General features: G+C 41.8%; 1 protein-coding gene across 1 annotated transcript in view; it reads left to right on the top strand.

Moving 5' to 3' along the window:
• LOC136866041 (bridge-like lipid transfer protein family member 3B) overlaps positions 1–21,419 on the top strand; it is a 458,695-nt gene that overhangs the window by 144,232 nt on the left and 293,044 nt on the right. Inside the window, exon 8 of the mRNA XM_067142666.2 lies at positions 18,707–18,931. Coding sequence (XP_066998767.2) covers positions 18,707–18,931 — 225 coding nt within the window. The remainder of the gene's footprint in view (positions 1–18,706; positions 18,932–21,419) is intronic.

The following is a 21,419-nucleotide window of genomic DNA, read 5'->3' as shown; positions in this document are numbered from 1 at the left end:
CGGCCCATCAAGTACGATGGGGAGTGAATGTGTGGTGTGGAATCTTGGGGGATCACCTGATTGGACCTTATTTCTTTGAGAGCCATTGGACGGGCCCATGCTCCCTGCACTTTCTGTGTCAGGAACTCCCACCGCTGCTGGAAGATGTGCCCTTACACGGTCGTTTGACACAGTGGATGCGACAGGATTGAGCTCTGCCACATTTGACTTTACCCGTTCGTAACCATCTGAATGAGGAACTGCCAGGGAAATGGATAGGACGAGGAGGTCCTGTTTCTTGGCCCGCCAGATTACCAGATTTAGCACCGTTAGACTACTTCTTGTGGGGGCATTTGAAGAACGTCGCTTACACTCAAGCGCTGGAAAACCGCGACCAGCTCCGACAACTCATCACAGATGGCTACCGAGCAATTATACCTGGAATGCTTCAGCGCGCAAGACGACCCATTGGACACCGGACCCGAATGTGCATAAACCAAAATGGTCATCGCATCGAGAATTTGCTGCTGTGAAACATTGTCAGGGCAGTTGTGTCCCTGTTATTTCCTGTCCGTATGTGTCAGGCCTGCTAACTAATCGACCTTTCATTCATTCACACGCAATTTCCATGAAAGCGGGTATTGAACTTACATTACAAATATTTCAAAAATATGGAATCTTTGCCCTGGACTCAAACCTTTCACCTCACACGTAAGCCCTCTCCGCTGCGCTGTTACCAACTATGCTACAGTTCCGTACGGCACACTGTGCAACTTACAGCATGTGTTAGTATTACCGTCATCACAATATCAATTTAGTGTTTCTCCGGTGTGTCAGGTTCGTATGATGCAGAAGGCATGCGCATTCCTTCCAGTGTTTAATACAAGTATAATATTATGGCGTCCTATCATGGCGAGGCAGTTGTGTTTTCTGAGCATACTGGCAGGGCAGATGTTATCAGAACGTAATTAATATTGTGGGTTGCATAAAAGTACACTGACTGACAGAGCAAATGCAACACCAAGAAGGAGTGGTCAGAACTTTATGCCAATTGCAGGGTAGACTGACGTCACTGAGGTATGCTCATGATATGAAATGCGCCGCTGTGCTGCGCACGTAGCGAACGATAAATGGGACACGGCGTTGGCGAATGGCCCACTTCGTACCGTGATTTCTCAGCCGACAGTCATTGTAGAACGTGTTGTCGTGTGCCACAGGACACGTGTATAGCTAAGAATGCCAGGCCGCCGTCAACGGAGGCATTTCCAGCAGACAGACAACTTTACGAGGGGTATGGTGATCGGGCTGAGAAGGGCAGGTTGGTCGCTTCGTCAGATCGCAGCCGATACCCATAGGGATGTGTCCACGGTGCAGCGCCTGTGGCGAAGATGGTTGGCGCAGGGACATGTGGCACGTGCGAGGGGTCCAGGCGCAGCCCGAGTGACGTCAGCACGCGAGGATCGGCGCATCCGCCGCCAAGCGGTGGCAGCCCTGCACGCCACGTCAACCGCCATTCTTCAGCATGTGCAAGACACCCTGGCTGTTCCAATATCGACCAGAACAATTTCCCGTCGATTGGTTGAAGGAGGCCTGCACTCCCGGCCGGCGTCCGCTCAGAAGACTACCATTGACTCCACAGCATAGGCGTGCACGCCTGGCATGGTGCCGGGCTAGAGTGACTTGGATAAGGGAATGGCGGAACGTCGTGTTCTCCGATGAGTCACGCTTCTGTGTTCTGTCAGTGATAGTCACCGCAGACGAGTGTGGCGTCGGCGTGGAGAAAGGTCAAATCCGGCAGTAACTGTGGAGCGCCCTACCGCTAGACAACGCGGCATCATGGTTTGGGGCGCTATTGCGTATGATTCCACGTCACCTCTAGTGCGTATTCAAGGCACGTTAAATGCCCACCGCTACGTGCAGCATGTGCTGCGGCCGGTGGCACTCCCGTACCTTCAGGGGCTGCCCAATGCTCTGTTTCAGCAGGATAATGCCCGCCCACACACTGCTCGCATCTCCCAACAGGCTCTACGAGGTGTACAGATGCTTCCGTGGCCAGCGTACTCTCCGGATCTCTCACCAATCGAACACGTGTGGGATCTCATTGGACGCCGTTTGCAAACTCTGCCCCAGCCTCGTACGGACGACCAACTGTGGCAAATGGTTGACAGAGAATGGAGAACCATCCCTCAGGACACCATCCGCACTCTTATTGACTCTGTACCTCGACGTGTTTCTGCGTGCATCGCCGCTCGCGGTGGTCCTACATCCTACTGAGTCGATGCCGTGCGCATTGTGTAACCTGCATATCGGTTTGAAATAAACATCAATTATTCATCCGTGCCGTCTCTGTTTTTTCCCCAACTCTCATCCCTTTCGAACCACTCCTCCTTGGTGTTGCATTGTCACTGTCAGTCAGTGTACATTGGAAGGGGCGGCTGAATCACACAGTATAACAATAAAATGAAGTGATCATTTACTTCAGCCTTTATTTCTAATGAGTTAACAACTACTGTCGACCACGTTATTTACACATTTATTACGAAAACATGCATTCCTCTTTCATTTTGAATTTTCTTTTAGAGAGCAGCAGTCGACGGGTATTACTAATCGACTCCGACATCGCCTTGGAATGTCGATGACAGAGCTCGCAAGTGCACGTAACGAGAAAACTATACCGTACCGAAGATGATTGACTGCATTTTGTGCCAAACGTCTCAGTTTTCTTATTCAAATAGCATCACCTAACCTAAAAGTACTATATGTATCATGAAAACATATTTCAAGTGCCAGTAGAGAAATAATAACCTTCTCGCTATAAATTTACATGATAATAGGCTCTCTGAAATTCAACCAGATGCAAGAAAACATAAACTAACCTCTGAAATCAGTGATGCACTCTGTCATATCTTGAAGTGTATCCCATTCTTACTTCACTTAAATGCAGTATTTAGCATTAAAATTATGTGATCATTTACTTTAGCCTTTATTTTAATTGCCTGTAATTTAATACTGCTCTCGGACCCGTTGTTTAATACAAAAGCATGTTCTCTTTCATTTCGATTTTTCTTTATGGAACAGCAGTCAACGGGTATTACTAATCGACTCTGACATCTCCTTCGAATGTTGATGAAAGAGCTTGCTAGTGGACATAGTGAGGAAATTATACTGAAGATTATCGATCTCGTGCAATATAATCGCTGGGTGCATAAATATCGGTAACGGGAAAAATTATGCACTCTTAAGTGCTCGTAATAATGGATGCATCAGTGATATGGCTCTCGCTGTAACTGAAGGATAATACACAGTTTAATATAGAAATTTTGAAGGTACTGACAAAAACTGATGTTATAATGAAGTTCTGATTGTATGACGTACTCGCTATAGCGGACTTCTACTGTACAATTTAAACACTGATCTGATACGATTGATTAAAATAGTCACTTCCTATAATATTTAGACAGGTACTTCTCATTTTACATGACACCTCGTAATCTGCAGGCCTTTAGGCTGGGCAGCGGTCGCTTGGTAGGCCATGGCTTTTAGGGGTTGTTGCACTATGGGGTTTGGTTTGGTTTGGTTTTCTTTCTTATTAGATTGCATTTCTTGAGTTGTCAATCCTCTGTTATTTTAAAAATGAGGAAAGTTATGGTAGAATAATTATGTTGGAAGATGCTATTTAAAGTTGCTTCATGTTACAGAGTTCATGATATGGATGAAAGATGTTTCAACACAGACTGAACAAATAAAGTTCATTACTAGAGGTGTTAGCTTTTGTTAATTAGCGATAAAATGAAAAATCTTGTTTAGAGGTTAGGATGGTTTTATTTTCAGGTATCTACACGTTTGATGTTGTCTAGGAGTGAATTTAAATCATGAAATAATGCACATTTTGTGAATAACACCACAAACACCAAAATCTGTGAAATAAGAACATTTTTATATGTATTTTTTGACAGCACTCCAAACATTCTTGTCCACAAGCCAATATTTAAATTCTTTGGTATAAATTCCAGAATGATCGATTGTATCATTTCTCGAGGGACAGTCAGTACAACAATATATTGTTGATTCTCGTTACACAGCAACTGTCTTGAATGGTAGCGGTGTGGCAGGTGGTGAACAGCTGTTAACGTGTGGCATGAATCATTTGGCCGACTACATCCAAAATGTTACGTTATTGTTGTTCAGATTGGAAACTACGTTTGGCTCCTTTTACATCAGTAGCGAGCATAATTCTTAATAAAGAATTCTATATACGGTACTGTAATTTAATAAATAGTACCATACGCAAATTGTGCGTTATCATCAAAGCTGGTGTGTTATTTGCGTGAATCAGTTGGCGACCCACGTTTCATTGTGGTCGTTTTGAACTTAACAGCAAGCAAAAATGAGACGCAACATAATTTAAATATTATGAAAGGCATTCAGAAGTAAATTTTTCGTGTGGTTAAACCTTTTTACTGGCATGTGATTACAACCAACCATGTGATAACAGTGTTTGTTACTGGGTATCACAAAATTGGGTTTAAAAATGCCAAAAGTAGCAGTTTCTGCCGCAGACAGACTTAAAAAGATTATAAGAATGAAGGATTTATTTCTTGTGGCATTCTTATGTGCAAATATTCTGATTATCAGTTTGATTATCGCAGGAAAGATGCTTTAGGCAAACATTGTAAATCGGAGAAACATTCAAAGCGCTGTGAATCTTTGCATCTTGAAGGTAGTGTTCCTAGAGTGGCCACATTGAAAGGAACATTATCAAATGCTAGTCATGTGAAGGATTCAAAAGAAGAGTTTATGTTGGACACTACTATCCGTACTTCACTTAATAAGTACGTTCACGGAGGTGGAGATTTACCAGCAGCAAATCAGATCTGTCAGAAATACTTCCCCATGATCGGTGAAAGGAGGAGGGAGGAAATTAAGGAAGAGCTAAAAAAACAAACGCGTGTTTCTGCTATGTGACAAAACAACTTACAAGTGTGGTAGGTGTGTTTTTAACATCCGTGTAGGGGTAGTAGGTAAGGACTCTACACACTACATGACAAAATGTGTAACTGCTCTTCAAGGACTGATTGAAGAAATGGGTCATGTCCAGTGCTGGGTTCATAAAGTCAACCTTGTTGGCTGCATATTTGAAAAAGAGCTGGACTAATTGAACATGTCTACAGTAAAGACAAAGAATGCCTTTGTAAATATGCGAAAAAGAAAAGGCAACTACACTGCATTTGTAAGAGTGAAATATAAAATCTCAGAACAAGAGGATAAAATTCTAGCTTTCCCAATGCCTGTGTGTACAAGATTGAATTCCTGGTTTAAGGCTGTAAAATATATATGGCCACACTTGTGGAAAATCTGGTGGCATTGTTCAAAACACTGGAAGATTCAAATTCTGGGGTAAAATTTTTCCAACAAGCATAAATTCAACAATACAGATTATAAAATTACAAGCTGTGTATGCTTCTGTTGTTGGTGCCTCTATTATGGACTTGCTTTATTTCTTGGCGGGATATAAGTACCCAACAATTCATATGCTTGCTGGGAAACTAGATGACCTTGTTGTAAAGCTCAAGCTATTAGGTAATGGTGGAGTATTCAAGCAGACAGTCCTCCAGAACTTGGAACAGCTTCCTCAAAAGATGCAGGTAATGGTGAAGTCCAAGCTTATGTGTGTTGCTCTAGTAAAAGTCAGGACTTTAAGGACCACGGATGCAGCCAAGAAGACTGTAGAAGCCATTGGGTCATTGTTTGATCCTCGGCGTGCACCTAGGAACATCTCTCCTACAGAACTGCTTCAGTTTAAAAAGATTGCCCCATTTCTTTAGAGGAATGGATTCTCAACAGTTTTTAGAGGTTCACAGCATTTACCTGACTGCCATCAAGAACCAACTGCGTCAAGATAATGTAAATGTTCCAGAGATCCTCGTGGGACTAAGGCTTGCTCACCGAGACGTAGGCAACTGCTGCATTAACATGTGTGGTATCAGTGTTCAAATGCGGGTTCTGAAAGGTCATTTTCAAAATATAGTCTCATAGTAAGTGATAGGAGGCAATGATTGACAGCTGCATATGCTGAGACACTGACCATGATCTACTTTCAATGATTGAACTGCAATATTAAGATAAAACTGAGAAAGGCAACTTGTATTCATTGAAAATGTGTTTCTTGAGATGCTGCATGGAGGTGAATGTAAAATAGAAGTGCAACTTCCTTATACATGTTTTCTCATTCTTCCATAGGCACGTTTAATGGTTTATTTGTGCTATTTAGTTTTTATTACTTTTTTTTATTAATTTATAAGTGTTTAAATGCACTTATTGTACAAACCTGATCACTTTCCAAATTTTAACATATTTTTCCAAAAAGAAAAACCACCACAAAACAGCACCTTATGAATTTTAAATCAACAAGTCGTTAAAGAGATAAAAGCACTTTCTAACACCTCTACATATTATCTGCTTATTGAAATATACAGTCAAGACTAGATCATTTATTTGGCAATATGAGAAACCAATATACAGCAGATAGCAGAAGCAATATTTCTGAGAAGTGTGTTACAGAAGATGTCAATAGACAGGACATAGATAAGATTTTCAGAAAGGGAAGTGGAAACATTGGGTGATGAAATGGAATGAAGTAGATCGAAATGTTTAATTATTGAATGAATGAAGAAATATGCCAAAGCAAAATATGGAATTACAAATGAAATGAAAGAGAAAGATTGTGATAGTTAGGAATAGTATAAGGCAATAAAACTGTGTCCCAGTAATGTATAAGAAATTGTGTAAAATGGAGAGCAACCAAATTTGGTTACAATAGGAATGCATATGAACAAGTAGAAACAGTGATTATGTAAATTGTTCATAAATATTCCATAAGATTATCATCAGCATCATCATCATCATCATCATTTCTTGTCAGAGCGTTGATTACTTCCATAATACAGTCAACATTCATGCGGTGTATGCCCAGATGTGAGCAACAGCAATTCCCTCTTCAGTGGCTTGTGTCGTCTTGTAGAAATGGGTGAAGTGACACTGCTGACTGTTTCAAAACGTTCGATACGGTACAGCGAATTGCTTTGAAGCAGTGTGTTGACAAACGGCACACTTCCGTCTCGGACTGCGTGACAAGCAATACCTTGACAGTGTCTCGCGATTGCATGGTGAAGCAGTTTGTCGACATAGGCACACTTCCGCCTCGGACTGCAAGAGAAACAGTCTTCCTATATGCAGTACCTGGACAGTGTCTCATGATGGCACAGTGAAGCAGTGTGTCGACACATGGCTCACTTCTGTCATGGACTAAAGAGAAGCAGTGTTTTTGTGATGGCGTGGTGAAACATGACCCACACTTCATACCTGAGTTCAGTTCACTGAATAAACTGGTCAATGTTCTAATAATGATAAAATATGAGGTTTAATGAAATTATTATTTGTTTAGGCCTACAATGGACCACATGGCTCTTAACTCTGGTGAGCTTTTTTCTTCTTCTTAGCCCAGTATTCCTTCATTTTAGCGCTATGGATGTCTTTTCTTTCTTGAGTTTATTTCACTCCTACTCCTGGACGCAGTGATTTAGCTGTTAGCGACTGGAGAGAGTTAGATGTCTTGATTAACTTTATGAACTTACCTCAGTTGTAAATGTCAATGTGATCAGTGTTTATGTATTGTATTATGTAAATTGTTCATAAATATTCCATAAGATCATCATCATCATCATCATCATCATCACCATTTCTTGTCAGAGCATTGATTACTTCCATAATGCAGTCAACATTCATAGGTGCCTGCCCAAATGTGAGCAACAGCAATTCCCTCTTCAGTGGCGTGTGTGGTTTCTTGTAGAGATGGGCGAAGTGACACTGCTGACTGTTTCAATATATTCATGAAATATTTAATGAGCAAATGTACAAAATACAGTATGATAAATACATGATGTACAGTATAATAGTACTTGTACACTGACTTAGCAAATGTCATGGGATAGTCACCTAATAGCGTGTGGGGCCTCCTCTGGCCCTGCGAACTGCAGTGGGATGCCGTGGAAGGGAGTTGACAAGTCCCTGGTAGTCCTCTGGACGCAGCTGACACCAAATCGTTTGCAGAGCGGCCGCCAATGCTGGTCTCTTCGTGGGTGCAGGATCCATGGCACAGAGCCTGCATTCCAGGACATCCCAGGTATGCTCGATAGGGTTCATATCGGGGCTCCTGGGTGGTCATGGCAGTCGTTGGACCTCTGCTGCATGTTTCTGGAACCATTCCCGGGCGACGCAGAAGCGATGTGGCGGCGTGTTATCATCTTGAAACACCGCAGAACCGTCTGGGCGCTGGAAGGCCAAAAATGGGTGGAGATGGTCTCCGAGCAGCTCAACATACCGCGTACCATTCAAAGTCTCTTCCAGAACAACTAGGGGGCCCATTCCATTCCAGGAAAATGCACCCCAGACCATAAGAGACACCAGCACCCTGGACCACACCTTCGAGGCAGGCAGGATCCATCGCTTCATGTGGTCTGTGCCATACATGGTGCCTCCCATCGGCATGGTGCAGTTGAAATCATGATTCGTCCGACCATATCACGTTACGCCATTGTTCCACCGTCCATCCCTGGTGACTGGCGAAAAATGCGCATCGTTGTGCCCAATGACGTTGAGTTAACAGTGGCACCCGTGTGCGGCGCCGGCTCCCATACCCCATAGAAACCATGTTCCTATGGATTGTCCACTGGGAGACGTGTCTAGCATGGCCTGTGTTGAATTGAGCCGTGATTTGTTGCACGGTTGCCTGTCTGTCACTATTGACAATCTGTCTCAGGTATCGCTGGTCACAGTCATCGAGGGTGGCTGGAAGGCCGGTCGCTCGTCTGTTGTGGACCGTGACACCCGCATTCAACCATTCACGATACACCTCGGACACGGTTGATCGTGTGAAGCCGAATTTCCGCACCACTTCCAAACTTGCACTTCCCATCCGTCGGGCACCGACCACCATACCCCGTTTGAACTGTGTCAGCTCACGACGACGTTCCATCTTACACCTGTCACATGCACAGCCACTGCTCACAAGGTCTCCTATACAACTGCCGCTGGCACAGGGGGCGTGTGGTGCGCACACAACACACCTGCGCATCAGTGCTCCGCTATCCCATGACATTTGCTCAGTCAGTGTATATAGTAATATTATGTGTTTGCTTCTTCACTAAGTGCTTAGAATGATATGAAAAGGAATCAGTTTTACAGTTAAAAGCACAGTAAAACAGTAACTAATTTGAATATTATAAAATGATTAATGAAATTTAAGAATTCAAAATAGGTATTCTATGAACAATAACAAACTTAACCAGCCGGGCTGAGTGGCTCAGACGGTTAAGGCGCTGGCCTTCTAACCCCAACGTGGCAGGTTCGATCCTGGCTCAGTCTGGCGGTATTTGAAGGTGCTCAAATACGACAGCCTCGTGTCGGTAGATTTACTGGCACGTAAAAGAACTCCTGCGGGACTAAATTTCGGCACCTCGGCATCTCTGAAGACCGTAAAAGTAGTTAGTGGGACGTAAAGCAAATAACATTATTATTATTATACATACATACATTACATACATTATCATTATAGACTGTTATGCCTTTCAGCGTTCAGGCTGCAAGCCTCTGAGAATTTACTAAACGTCGCCACAATCCTCCATTTGCAACTAGTGTTGTGGCTTCATTTAGTTCCATACCTCTTATCTTTAAATCGTTAGAAACCGAGTCTAACCATCGTCATCTTGGTCTGCCTCTACTTCTCTTACCCTCCATAGGAGAGTCCATTATTCTCCTAGGTAACCTATCCTCCTCCATTCGCCTCACATGACCCCACCACCGAAGCCGGTTTATGCGTACAGCTTCATCCATCGAGTTCATTCCTAAATTAGCCTTTATCTCCTCATTCCGAGTACCCTCCTGCCATTGTTCCCACCTGTTTGTACCAGCAATCATTCTTGCTACTTTCATGTCTGTTACTTCTAACTTCTGAATAAGATATCCTGAGTCCACCCAGCTTTCACTCCTGTAAAGCAATGTTGGTCTGAAAACAGACCGATGTAAAGATAGTTTCGTCTGGGAGCTGACTTCCTTCTTACAGAATACTGCTGATCGCAACTGCGAGCTCACTGCATTAGCTTTACTACACCTTGATTCACACTTACTATATTACCATCCTGGGAGAACACACAACCTAAATACTTGAAATTATCGACCTGTTCTAGCTTTGTATCACCAATCTGACATTCAATTCTGTTGAATTTCTTACCTACTGTCATCAATTTAGTCTTCAAGAGGCTAATTTTCATACCATACTCATTGCATCCATTTTCATGTTCCAAGATATTAGACTGCAGGCTTTCGGCACAGTCTGCCATTAAGACCAAGTCGTCAGCATAAGCCAAACTGCTTACTACATTTCCACCTAACTGAATCCCTCCCTGCCATTTTATACCTTTCAGCAGATGATCCATGTAAACTACGAACAGCAAAGGTGAAAGATTACAGCCTTGGCTAACTCCTGTAAGTACCCTGAACCAAGAACTCATTCTACCATCAATTCTCACTGAAGCCCAGTTGTCAACATAAATGCCTTTGATTGATTTTAATAATGTACCTTTAATTCCATAGTCCCCCAGTATAGTGAACATCTTTTCCCTCGGTACCCTGTCGTATCCTTTCTCTAGATCTACGAAACGTAAACACAACTGCCTATTCCTCTCGTAGCATTTTTCAATTACCTGGCGCATACTGAAAATCTGATCCTGACAGCCTTTCTGTGGTCTGAAACCACACTGGTTTTCATCCAACTTCCTCTCAACGATTGACCGCACCCTCCCTTCCAAGATGCCACTGAATACTTTGCCTGGTATACTAATCAATGAGATACCTCGATAATTGTTGCAATCCTTCCTGTTCCCTTGCTTATAGATAGGTGCAATTACTTCTTTTGTCCAATCTGAAGGTACCTTACCAACACTCCATGCTAATTTTACTACTCTATGAAGCCATTTCATCCCTGCCTTCCCACTATACTTCACCATTTCCGGTCTAATTTCATCTGTTCCTGCTGCCTTATGACAATGGAGTTTTCTTACCATCCTTTCCACTTCCTCAAGCATAATTTCACCAACATCATTTTCCTCCTCCCCATGAGCTTGGCTGTTTGCAACACCACCAGGATGATTTCCTTTTACATTGAGAAGATGTTCAAAATATTCCCTCCACCTCTCCAGTGATTCCCTGGGATCTATTACGAGTTCACCTGAATTACTCAAAACACTGTTCATTTCCTTTACCCCTCCCTTCCTAAGATTCTTTATTACTGTCCAGAAAGGTTTCCCTGCTGCTTGATCTAGCCTTTCCAGGTTATTACCAAAATCTTCCCATGACTTCTTTTTGGATTCAACAACTATTTGTTTCGCTCTGTTTTTCATCTACGTACAAATCCCTGTCTGCCTCGGCCCTTGTTTGGAACCATTTCTGATAAGCCTTCTTTTTACGTTTACAGGCTGCTCTCACTTGATCATTCCAGCAAGATGTTCGCCTTTTCCCATCTTTACACACAGTTGTTCCTAGGCATTCCCTTGCTGTTTCTACTACAGCATTCCTGTATGCCACCCATTCACTTTCTATATCCTGAACCTGCTTACTGTCTATTGTTTGAAACTTCTCACTAATCATATCCATGTACTTCTGTCTGATTTCCTCGTCCTGGAGATTTTCTACCCTTATTCGTTTGCAGACAGATTTCACTTTCTCTACCCTAGGCCTAGAGATACTTAGTTCACTACAGATCAGATAGTGGTCTGTATCATCAAAAAATCCACGAAAAACTCGTACATTCCTAACAGATTTCCTGAATTCAAAGTCTGTTAAGATATAGTCTATTATGGATCTGGTACCCCTAGCCTCCCATGTGTAGTGAATGGCCTTATTCTTGAAGAATGTATTCGTAACAGCTAAACCCGTACTAGCACAGAAGTCCAGCAAATGCTTCCCATTCCCATTAGCTTCCATATCTTCTCCACATTTACCAATCGCCCTTTCATATCTTTCAGTTCTATTCCCAACTCTCGCATTGAAATCGCCCATTAGCACTACTCTATCCTTGCTGTTGACCCTGACCACGATGTCACTCAATGCTTCATAAAACTTGTCAACTTCATCCTCATCTGCACCCTCACATGTTGAATACACGGACACAGTTCTTGTCCTAATTCCTCCAACTGACAAATCTACCCACATCATTCGCTCATTTACGTGCCTAACAGAAACTTTGTTGCGTGCAATGGTATTCCTGATAAAGTCCTACCCCAGACTCTGCCCTTCCCTTTCTAACACCCGTCAAGTACACTTTATAATCTCCTATCTCTTCCTCATTATCTGCCCTTACCCGAATATCACTTACTCCTAGCACATCCAGATGCATCCTCTTTGCTGTCTCAGCCAGTTCTACCTTCTTTCTTCCATAAGCCCCATTAATATTGATAGCTCCCCATCGAATTCCATTTCGTTTGCCAAGTTGTTTCCAAGGAGTCCCTCGCCTGTCAAATGGGAGTGGGACTCCATTACTCCCATAGGTCCGAGGCTTGCTTAAAGTGTTCTGAGCTCGGTAACTTCATGAAGCAGGATGCTACCCTACTTGCACATAGTCCAAGTGAGGACCTCTCCTCTAACGGGTTATGGACCACCAGTGAATTGTATAGTCCTAGCCGCCTGGGCACGAGGAGGGCCACGACACAGAATATGTCCGAGATGCCCACTCCCATTCCATAGCTACTTCCGCTGTAACAAAATATTATCTTACATTGAAGTCAATGTCCAAGTAGTGGGCGGGTCCCATTGTGATCCACCTCATCCTCTCGTGCCTGCTGCCACCTCTCTCCTTATACTGTATTAGGTCGAGTGTTTCCAGACAGGCTGTAAATTGTAATCACTCTGCTGATTTCATTGAAAGCTGAATCCACCTGCTTTGTGTGGGCTGAGCTGATTCACGCAGGGCTAGCATACTTTAACTGTGGAGAGACTAAGAGCTAGAGCAGATATCATTAATACTTTAGGATGTGCACCCAGTGTACTAGAACTCAGCTACCGAAGGATGTTGTTACGGGCTGAGATCTTCTGTCCAGTGTTGATGCAATCCTTCTTATGTGTTAGAATGTCCAGTCCAGGGTAACTCCCAATACTTGGGAGAAAAACACTGCTCCATTTATTTAATCTTGCACTGTGTACACAGCTGCCTATTAGCTTCCTTGTTTATCATGTGAAAAATACACACTAGGTCTAGCTTGGGTTTTGTAATAACCAGTTCTCCTTGTAATATGTTGACGCAGCTTATCAAGTGTTTTTTTCAGCAATGCTTCTGTGGTCTCAGAATTTTCACACTGGACAGTTAGAGCGAGTTCATCAGTATAACTTAAGCTCATGGGGAGGGGACGTCTGGTTGTGTAGATAGTAAAGAGGATAGGTGAATGGACACCACCCTGAGGGAGTCTGTTACCTTGCTGTCTCTGTCTGCTAATACTTCCCTGTAATTCGACAGAGAACCTTCAATTCCGAAGGAGTGTTTCAGTGATTTTTGTGAACACCATGAAGTGGCTGCTGAATTTCCACTCAGACAACTGGAATTCCTGTTGATGCTAGGTTGGAATTTTCTCCTGGAAAATTGTGTGACATTAGGAAGTGCATCTGGCGTTAAATCTCATAGCGAAAATCCAAGAGTACACAAAGGAGCTTCAGTGACTCCAGAAATATCTGGGATAAACTTAAGAAACTCCTGATGCCAATGCTGATGCTTTCAAAAATCTTTGCAGTCATATTGGTTCTACTCTTATGTGCATGTCCAAACCATCATAATCAGCTTTAATGCATTTTCTCCTGGATTGATAAAATACCAAATTGTTTACTTAGGTCATTGTTGGAAATGCCATCCAGCATTATGATGCCATCCGGGCATCTTTTCCTCCATCTATTTTTCTTCTTTCATACTGTAGAGTGTGATGGGAGGGATGAACAACGGTGTAAGATCTCTTCCATTTGATGTAGTTCTTCATCCAGGTGTTATAGATGACACCTGTCCTTCACAGCTTTATTCAGGCTGCTGTAATCGTTGTGTTTTCATCTTCATTGAGTTGGACATCATCTGATCCAAGATGTTCTGACTTCATTTCTCGCAGAAAAATTTTGCTGTAGTAGACTTGAATTATTCCAGGTTTTTTTTTTAAACCTTTTCGCTGCTAATATTGTGAGCGACTATCCGAACACTCGGTGCTGAATTATTTTTTAAAAATAAAATGCCTCACAATACATGAAAAATATGAAAATTGTGCAAGATATTTCACATGAACTGGCAAATAATTCCAGAACAGATTTCATTTTTTTTTCTACAAAAATTAACAACACAAAAAATCAGGGTTGTCCATGTGAGCCAAAAATACACTTTCCTATAAAAAATTATATATTCCATTTGCACAAGCGCTAAATTCTCACCAAATTAGACAACACTCTTTCAACAGTTACGAATGTGAGACATTTTAGCTATTTTTCAAATCAGGGTTGTCCATAATAGTCAAAGTACTCACTGGTCATCGCCTTGAATAGATCGGTTATGACTAATTATTTCATAATAAAAAGCAATCAAGGAACATTTCACTATTACAGTAATGTAACAGAAATTCAATTTAAGCCAGGGTTGGCCAAAATAAGAAATGTAGTGAAAACACCAAGTTCTAAAATATCAACTCACTTAATTTACACCAAATTGTTTCATAATTTACAACAGACACTCCAATGTACCGTCTTCAAAACTTCACTAATGTGTGGTATATTTCGAAGCAGGGGTGAACACAGAGGGCCACGTCACATTTGATGCACATGTACCGGGTTTCTCGCCTCTTCTTTTCGCCAGTTGTTGTGTTGGAGCAGACATGGCGGCATCTTGTAGGAAATTTCTTCTTTGGAGTAGGCTGTACAGGGGATGGGAAATGTCTCTCCATTAGTCTGAGTGGTTGGTCTACAGGGGATGGGAAATGTCTCTCCGTTAGTCTGAGTGGTTGGTCACCAGATGTAGGACATCCTCTTTTACTGGTTTGTCTAGATACTTCTGGATGATTTCCCTTATAAGCTCTAGCTGGAAATCTGCTAGTGATATGTTCTGTCCTGTTTTGACATTGAAGAGGGCATGAGAATTTAGAACAGTGATGTCCAGCTGGTGGAAAAAGAACTTTCGGTACCATTTCATTGACTTCCGCACACATTCTATAGAACTGATCATCATGTCTGACCGGTCAACAGGACCCATATACTTATTATACTCAACAACGCAATGGGGTTTCTCTACAGGCAGTCTTGTCTGTCCGTCTTCCCTGTAGGTATCATTTTGTCTGTATGTCGCGTGGTCAGCATACAAACTTCCCTATGATCGAACCACTTGATGGCAATCATGTTATCTGTCGCTTTTGATTCAGTTTGTCCTTTCTTCAATTTTGTTGTAAATTTCGGCATACCACTCCTGTTTCTCCTGACGAAAGCACATGTGTTGGTTTTGTTTTTGTGTAGGTGATCGTACAGTTGTGGACTTGAATACCAGTTATCTATCCACAGTGTATGTCCTTTCTGCGAGTTCCTTTCAATTAGCGTCAAGACAACTGCACCTGATACCCCAAATTCACGTTCAGGAATTATTTCTGTAGTTGACCCTGTGTAAACAATAAAATCCAGCACGTAACCGGTCTCACAATCGCAGATAACAAATGTCTTTATTCCAAATCTGTGTCTCTTAGATGGGATAAACTGAATGAATGAAAGCCTGCCTTTGAAAAGCGTCAAACTTTCATCAATGCAAATGTTTTCAAACGGTGTGAACGTTTCTCTGAATTTGTTTCTGAGATGGTCAATTACAGGTTTTATTTTATATAGCCGGTCACCTTCAGGCTGACTGTTGTTGTCATTGAAATGTAACAACCGCAATAATAAGAGATACCTGTCTCTAGACATGAAATCCGAGAACTGCGGGGTCATTATTAGAGGATCAGTTGACCAGTATTCAAGAATTGTAAGTTTCTTCATTCTTGCCATAAGCATTGTCACGGCGAAAAAGACGTACAGTTCTTCAGGTGTGGTTTCCCTCCATTTCTGTAGCCTTGAACTTGGAGACGGTGGCATTGTTTGCGTAACAAATACAAAGTACTTGTTTGTTTCAACTGCTATATGCTCCATGATTTCTCGTGAAAAGAAGCACTGAAATACATCTAAAACCGCTGGTTCATCATGAATCACACCGAATGGTATACCCGATGAACTGTGATCAAAAGTGTGTATTACAGGACTAAACATATTACCCATGCGCCATTGAAATAAATCAGGTTCGGAACAAATTCTTTTCCTGGTTTGTGGAGCTGGTACTTGAGGCTCAGCACTATCACTGTCATCACTGTCACTAGAACTGTAATCACTACCCAGATCACTGATATCTGAGTACTCATCCTCCGATTCAAGGGTATTCACAGCTTCTATAAGTTCGAACTCGGAAAGAACGCGCCACCCGCTACTTGAAGCCATTTTTGCAAACCCTGGATACAGGTGTTTTGCGGGACTGCCAACCTAGGTTGTGCGCTGAGCTGAGTGCATTAATTCAGATATTTGACCTAGATAGCGTTAAAATGCAGCCTCCGTTTTGACTGATGGCCCATTATACTGTTAAAAGATGTAGCTTGCTGCCTCTCAAGTTTGAAAAACAAAGTAAACTCCAAAGGTATATATTTCCTGTTCAGAACTTTAGCTAAAGTTACCGACGAGATATCTCGGGCGCAGCAAGGACGTGACGCATTACCGCGCACGAGATATCTCGGGCGTAGCAGTGTAAAGGTTAATGGTTTTGACATCCTAAAATCGGTATTCTTTCCCTTGAGTCCTAGCCCATACTGTGCCAGTTGATCATTTCATTCTTGAGGTTTTGTGTTGAAGATCAAGCATGCATCCAACATCAGTGTAGTCATCTCTAGATTATTGATCGATGTTGTCTGCCTTCACTGTTTTCATCACAGTGATGAGCAGAGGTGATGTTAGGTCCAAGCTCCAATGGATGCCAACTATGATGCAGAAGTTATTGGGCATTCTGCAGTAGCTTCTTGGTGCTGCATAGCAGCAACACTCAACTGACAATGAACTCTGACACACAGTTTTATTAGTGTAGCAACCATATCTGATCAAATAGTATGCAGTTGATAGCCTTCGTGGAATGAGGGCTAGAAAGTTAGTGTATTAAAGGGGAGAAAAAAAAAAACCGAATATAAATGATTTACAGGAAAGCAAGATGGATCAGCAATTCTCAACTTCCGCCATGCAGATCCATGTTTTGAAAATGCATTTAATGATCTTTATTATTTGGCTTGGAATTCAGGTCGGGCAATAATAATACACTTCATAGGTCTTGAAGACCTACAGTGGTGCTCATTCACCATTCAGTGGTTTGGTTAATGAACCTCTGTGTCCTACCATTGACAGTGGTATTTTGTGACTTAATTTACTTCAAAGTAGTCTTGACTTTGGCTATTTCAAATGGTTTGGTGGGTCTATCAATGGTGCTGATGTTCAGGACAGACAGTAGTAAAATTCCTTAGTCAAAATCTTCTCAATGTAGCTATGCCATTTTTCCCTGTTTTTCTTCCAATCTAGCAGTAAGTTGCTTTTTTTTTTCATTATTGATGCTGTAGAAATGTTTGTATGTTAGCCTGCTGTACGAGTTAATCACTTCAGGGGAACTACAGAAAACAGGCAATTAACAGCAGAACTCACCACACTAGAATAAAAAGCGTGACGAGACCAAAACCTTTGTAGTAAAACCACAAGATGTCAGGGCATTCAAAGCACATTTCAATGATGCTAACTCCTCATACGATGTTGACCGAATACTACAGAGTGAAGACTGGGGAGCTGAGTGCTCAAGAAAACATGCCCATGATCACTTATATGGTGAATTGTTTGGCAAGTGGTATCACAGTTGCTTTCACCAGATTCAGTTGTTTTTCCACTTACATAGTAAATATCTACATGTATAATATTTTAAGTTTTAATTTTGTTTTTATTTTATTCTGTTAGAGATTAATCTGAGATTTCCAGGACTGCTAGTGGTCACAGTTGTAGTCCTCAGATGTTTCCTTGTATAGATGACTTGTTGTTGAAGGTTACCTTTCTAAATTCACAAATTGGGAAACTCGCTTTTCTTTGGTCAGGGAGCTATTCAAGTGAGAAAGGTAAACCAGTATCTTGAAGTGAATTGGATTGTAACCCTTATCATTCACAGCATGATTTTTAGTTCTGTGTCAGTAAATTTCTAACATGGACTTGACAGCCATGCTGGTGTGTGATATGCAGCACATTAGAAAATTTGACCTATTGTTAAGCACTATAGAGTAGGAGCTGAATATCTGAATTTGCCAATTAAATATTGGATGTATAGATAGACCAGAGCATAGTAATGAAGATTTCTTGGTACTCAGAAGTTGTTAGGAGACTTAACTAAAGGAAAATTATCAGAGAAATTGCTTCTGTTTAAGTCTAGTGAAAGTAGCTAATCAACTAACTGTTCATAAACTAAACCAATAACCATTAAGTTGTTATTGTCCTAAATATCATATTAATTGGTAATTTAGTATGTTCATTTCTTTCTTTCCTACTTTTAATTAATGTGTAATTTTGTTGGCAGGTTGACTACTACCCTTACCACTTAGCTATTGGTGATCGCAAACACTGGCCCAAGTATCGTGAAAGTGCATCTCCTCATTCACAGTGGCTGAACCAGGCTCTAGCATCTTTTCGTACTAGTTTTCTTGACCTAATTGAACAGGGCCGAGTCCAGCACATGCCACTCAATCGCTCCAGTGGTGCACCACCATCTGATTCTGCTGAGAGGTCTCCAACTCATGCTCCGGTAATATTCTTGTACTTTTTTTAAGTGCTGTATGTGTAAAAAATACTGTGCTCTCTTGCTTACAGAACAATCATTAATTTCTTTCTGAACCTATCATTAACTGTCATCCATAAATTTGTAATTAATTTCAAGTTCGAATTAATGAAGCAATGAGCTTGCATTCAGGAGATAGTGGGTCTGAACCCCATTGTCGGCAGCCCTGAAAGGGGTTTTCCATGTTGCCATTGATGCTTTCACGGTCCATACTTATAGACATATTATAGGCTTTTGGGTTTATGCCCTGTCAAGAAAATAAGGTGAAATTCTTTATGTTTTGCAGAGAATTTTGCTCTGCTTCTTCAGAAGAACATCTTGACTGTTCATGAGAAAGGCTTCTCAGACAGTAAGGTTTGAATTTAGACTTATAATAGAAGTGGCCTCCCCAGCGAACCATGTGACCTTGCCTCGGTGGGGAGGCTTTCGCGTCCCAATAAAGCAGTTAGTCGAGCTGCAGGTGCAACCATATCGGATGGCTATCTGTCGAGAGATCAGACTAATGAATGGTTCATCAAAAGGGGGGTAGCAGCCTTTCGGAAGTTACAAGGGCGGCAGTCTAGATGATTGACTGATATGGCCTTGTAATAATACTCAACATGGCTTAACTGTGTTGATGCTGCTGCACGGCTGAAAGCAACGAGAAACTACAGCTGTAACTAACTCCTGAGGACATGCAGCTCTCTCTGTATGAATGATATACTGATGATGGCTTCCTTCCGGGTAAAATATTCCGGAGGTAAAATAGTCCCCCATTCAGATCTCCGGGTGGCGACTGCATGAGAGGGGAAGATGGATACTAACATTTTGCAAGTTGGAGTGTGGAATATTAGAAGTTTGAATCATTGTGGTAGGTTAGAGAATCTGAAAAGGGAGATGGATAGACTAAAGTTAGATGTAGTTGGTATAAGTGAAGTATGTTGGCAGGAAGAGCAGGATTTTTTGTCAAGTGACTACAGAATTATCAACACAAAATCAAACAGGTGAAATGCAGGAGTGGGTTTAGTAATGAATAAGAAAATAGGGCAGCGGGTAAGTTACTACGACCAGCATAGCGAAAGGATTATTGTTGTCAAGATACACCAAGTCAATGCCCACTACAATAGTGCGGGTATATATGCCTACTAGTTCAGCAGATGATGAGGAAATTGAAAGAATATATGAAGATATAGAAGAATTAATATAATATGTAAAAGGTGACGGGGATCTAATTGTGATGGGAGACTGGAATGCAGTGGTAGGCCAAGGAAGAGTAGGTAATACAGTAGGAGAATTTGGATTGGGAGAAAGGAATGAAAGAGGAAGACGGCTGGTTGAATTTTGCACCAATCACAATTTAGTCCTCACTGATACTTGGTTCAAACACCACAAACATCGGCTGTACACATGGACGAGACCTGGAGACACTGGAAGGTATCAAATAGACTTCATTATGATTAGGCAGAGATTCAGAAACCAGTTGTTGGATTGCAAAACTTTCCCAGGAGCAGCCGTGGACTCTGATCACAACTTGTTGGTCATGAAATGCCATCTGAAGTTGAAGAAATTGAAGAAGAGAAGGAATCCAGAGAGATGGGATGTAGACAAGTTAAAAGAAAAGAGTGTGAGGGATTGTTTCAAGGAACATGTTGCACAAAGACTAAATGGAAAAGCTGAAGGAAACACAGTAGAAAAAGAATGGACAGTCATGAAGAATGAGGTCAGCCGGACTTCTGAAGAGATGTTAGAAAGAAAGGAAAGGTTAACAAAGAATCAATGGATAACTACTCAAGAGATACTAGACCTGATTGATGAACGACGAAATACAAGAATGCAAAAAATGAAGAAGGCAGAAAAGAATACAGGCAATTAAAGAATGAAGTGGATAGAAAGTCCGATTTTCAGCAGAATGTTGTTGTACCTATTCCCAAGAAAGCCAGTGTTGACAAGTGTGAAAATCACTGCACCATTAGTTTTCTATCTCATGCCTGCAAACTTCTAACACATATTATTTACAGAAGAATGGAAAGGCAAGTTGAAACTGATGTGGGAGAAGATCAGTTTGGCTTCAGAAGAAATGTAGGAACACGTAAAGCAATCCTGACTTTACGTCAGATCTTGGAGGATCGATTTAAGAAGGGCAAGCCCACATACATGGCATTCGTAGATCTAGAGAAGGCATTTTATAATGTTGATTGGACCAAGCTATTTGAGATTCTGAAGGTGATCGGGATCAGGTACCGAGAAAGAATTATTGTCTACAATATGTATAATAATCAGTCTGCAGTGATCAGAATCGAGGGCTATGAAAAAGAAGTAGCAATCCAGAAAGGTATGAGGCAAGGCTACAGTTTGTCTCCCCTCCTTTTCAATGTTGCTAGTTGCTTTACGTCGCACCAACACAGACAGGTCTTTTGGCGACGACGGGATAGGGAAGGCCTAGGAGTTGGAAGGAAGCGGCCGTGGCCTTAATTAA

The sequence above is a fragment of the Anabrus simplex genome, chromosome 3, assembly GCF_040414725.1.
Source record: "Anabrus simplex isolate iqAnaSimp1 chromosome 3, ASM4041472v1, whole genome shotgun sequence".
In the NCBI taxonomy this organism is placed as follows: domain Eukaryota; kingdom Metazoa; phylum Arthropoda; class Insecta; order Orthoptera; family Tettigoniidae; genus Anabrus; species Anabrus simplex.
The sequence above is the reverse complement of the archived record's forward strand: the minus strand, read 5'-3'. Positions and strand labels throughout refer to the sequence as shown.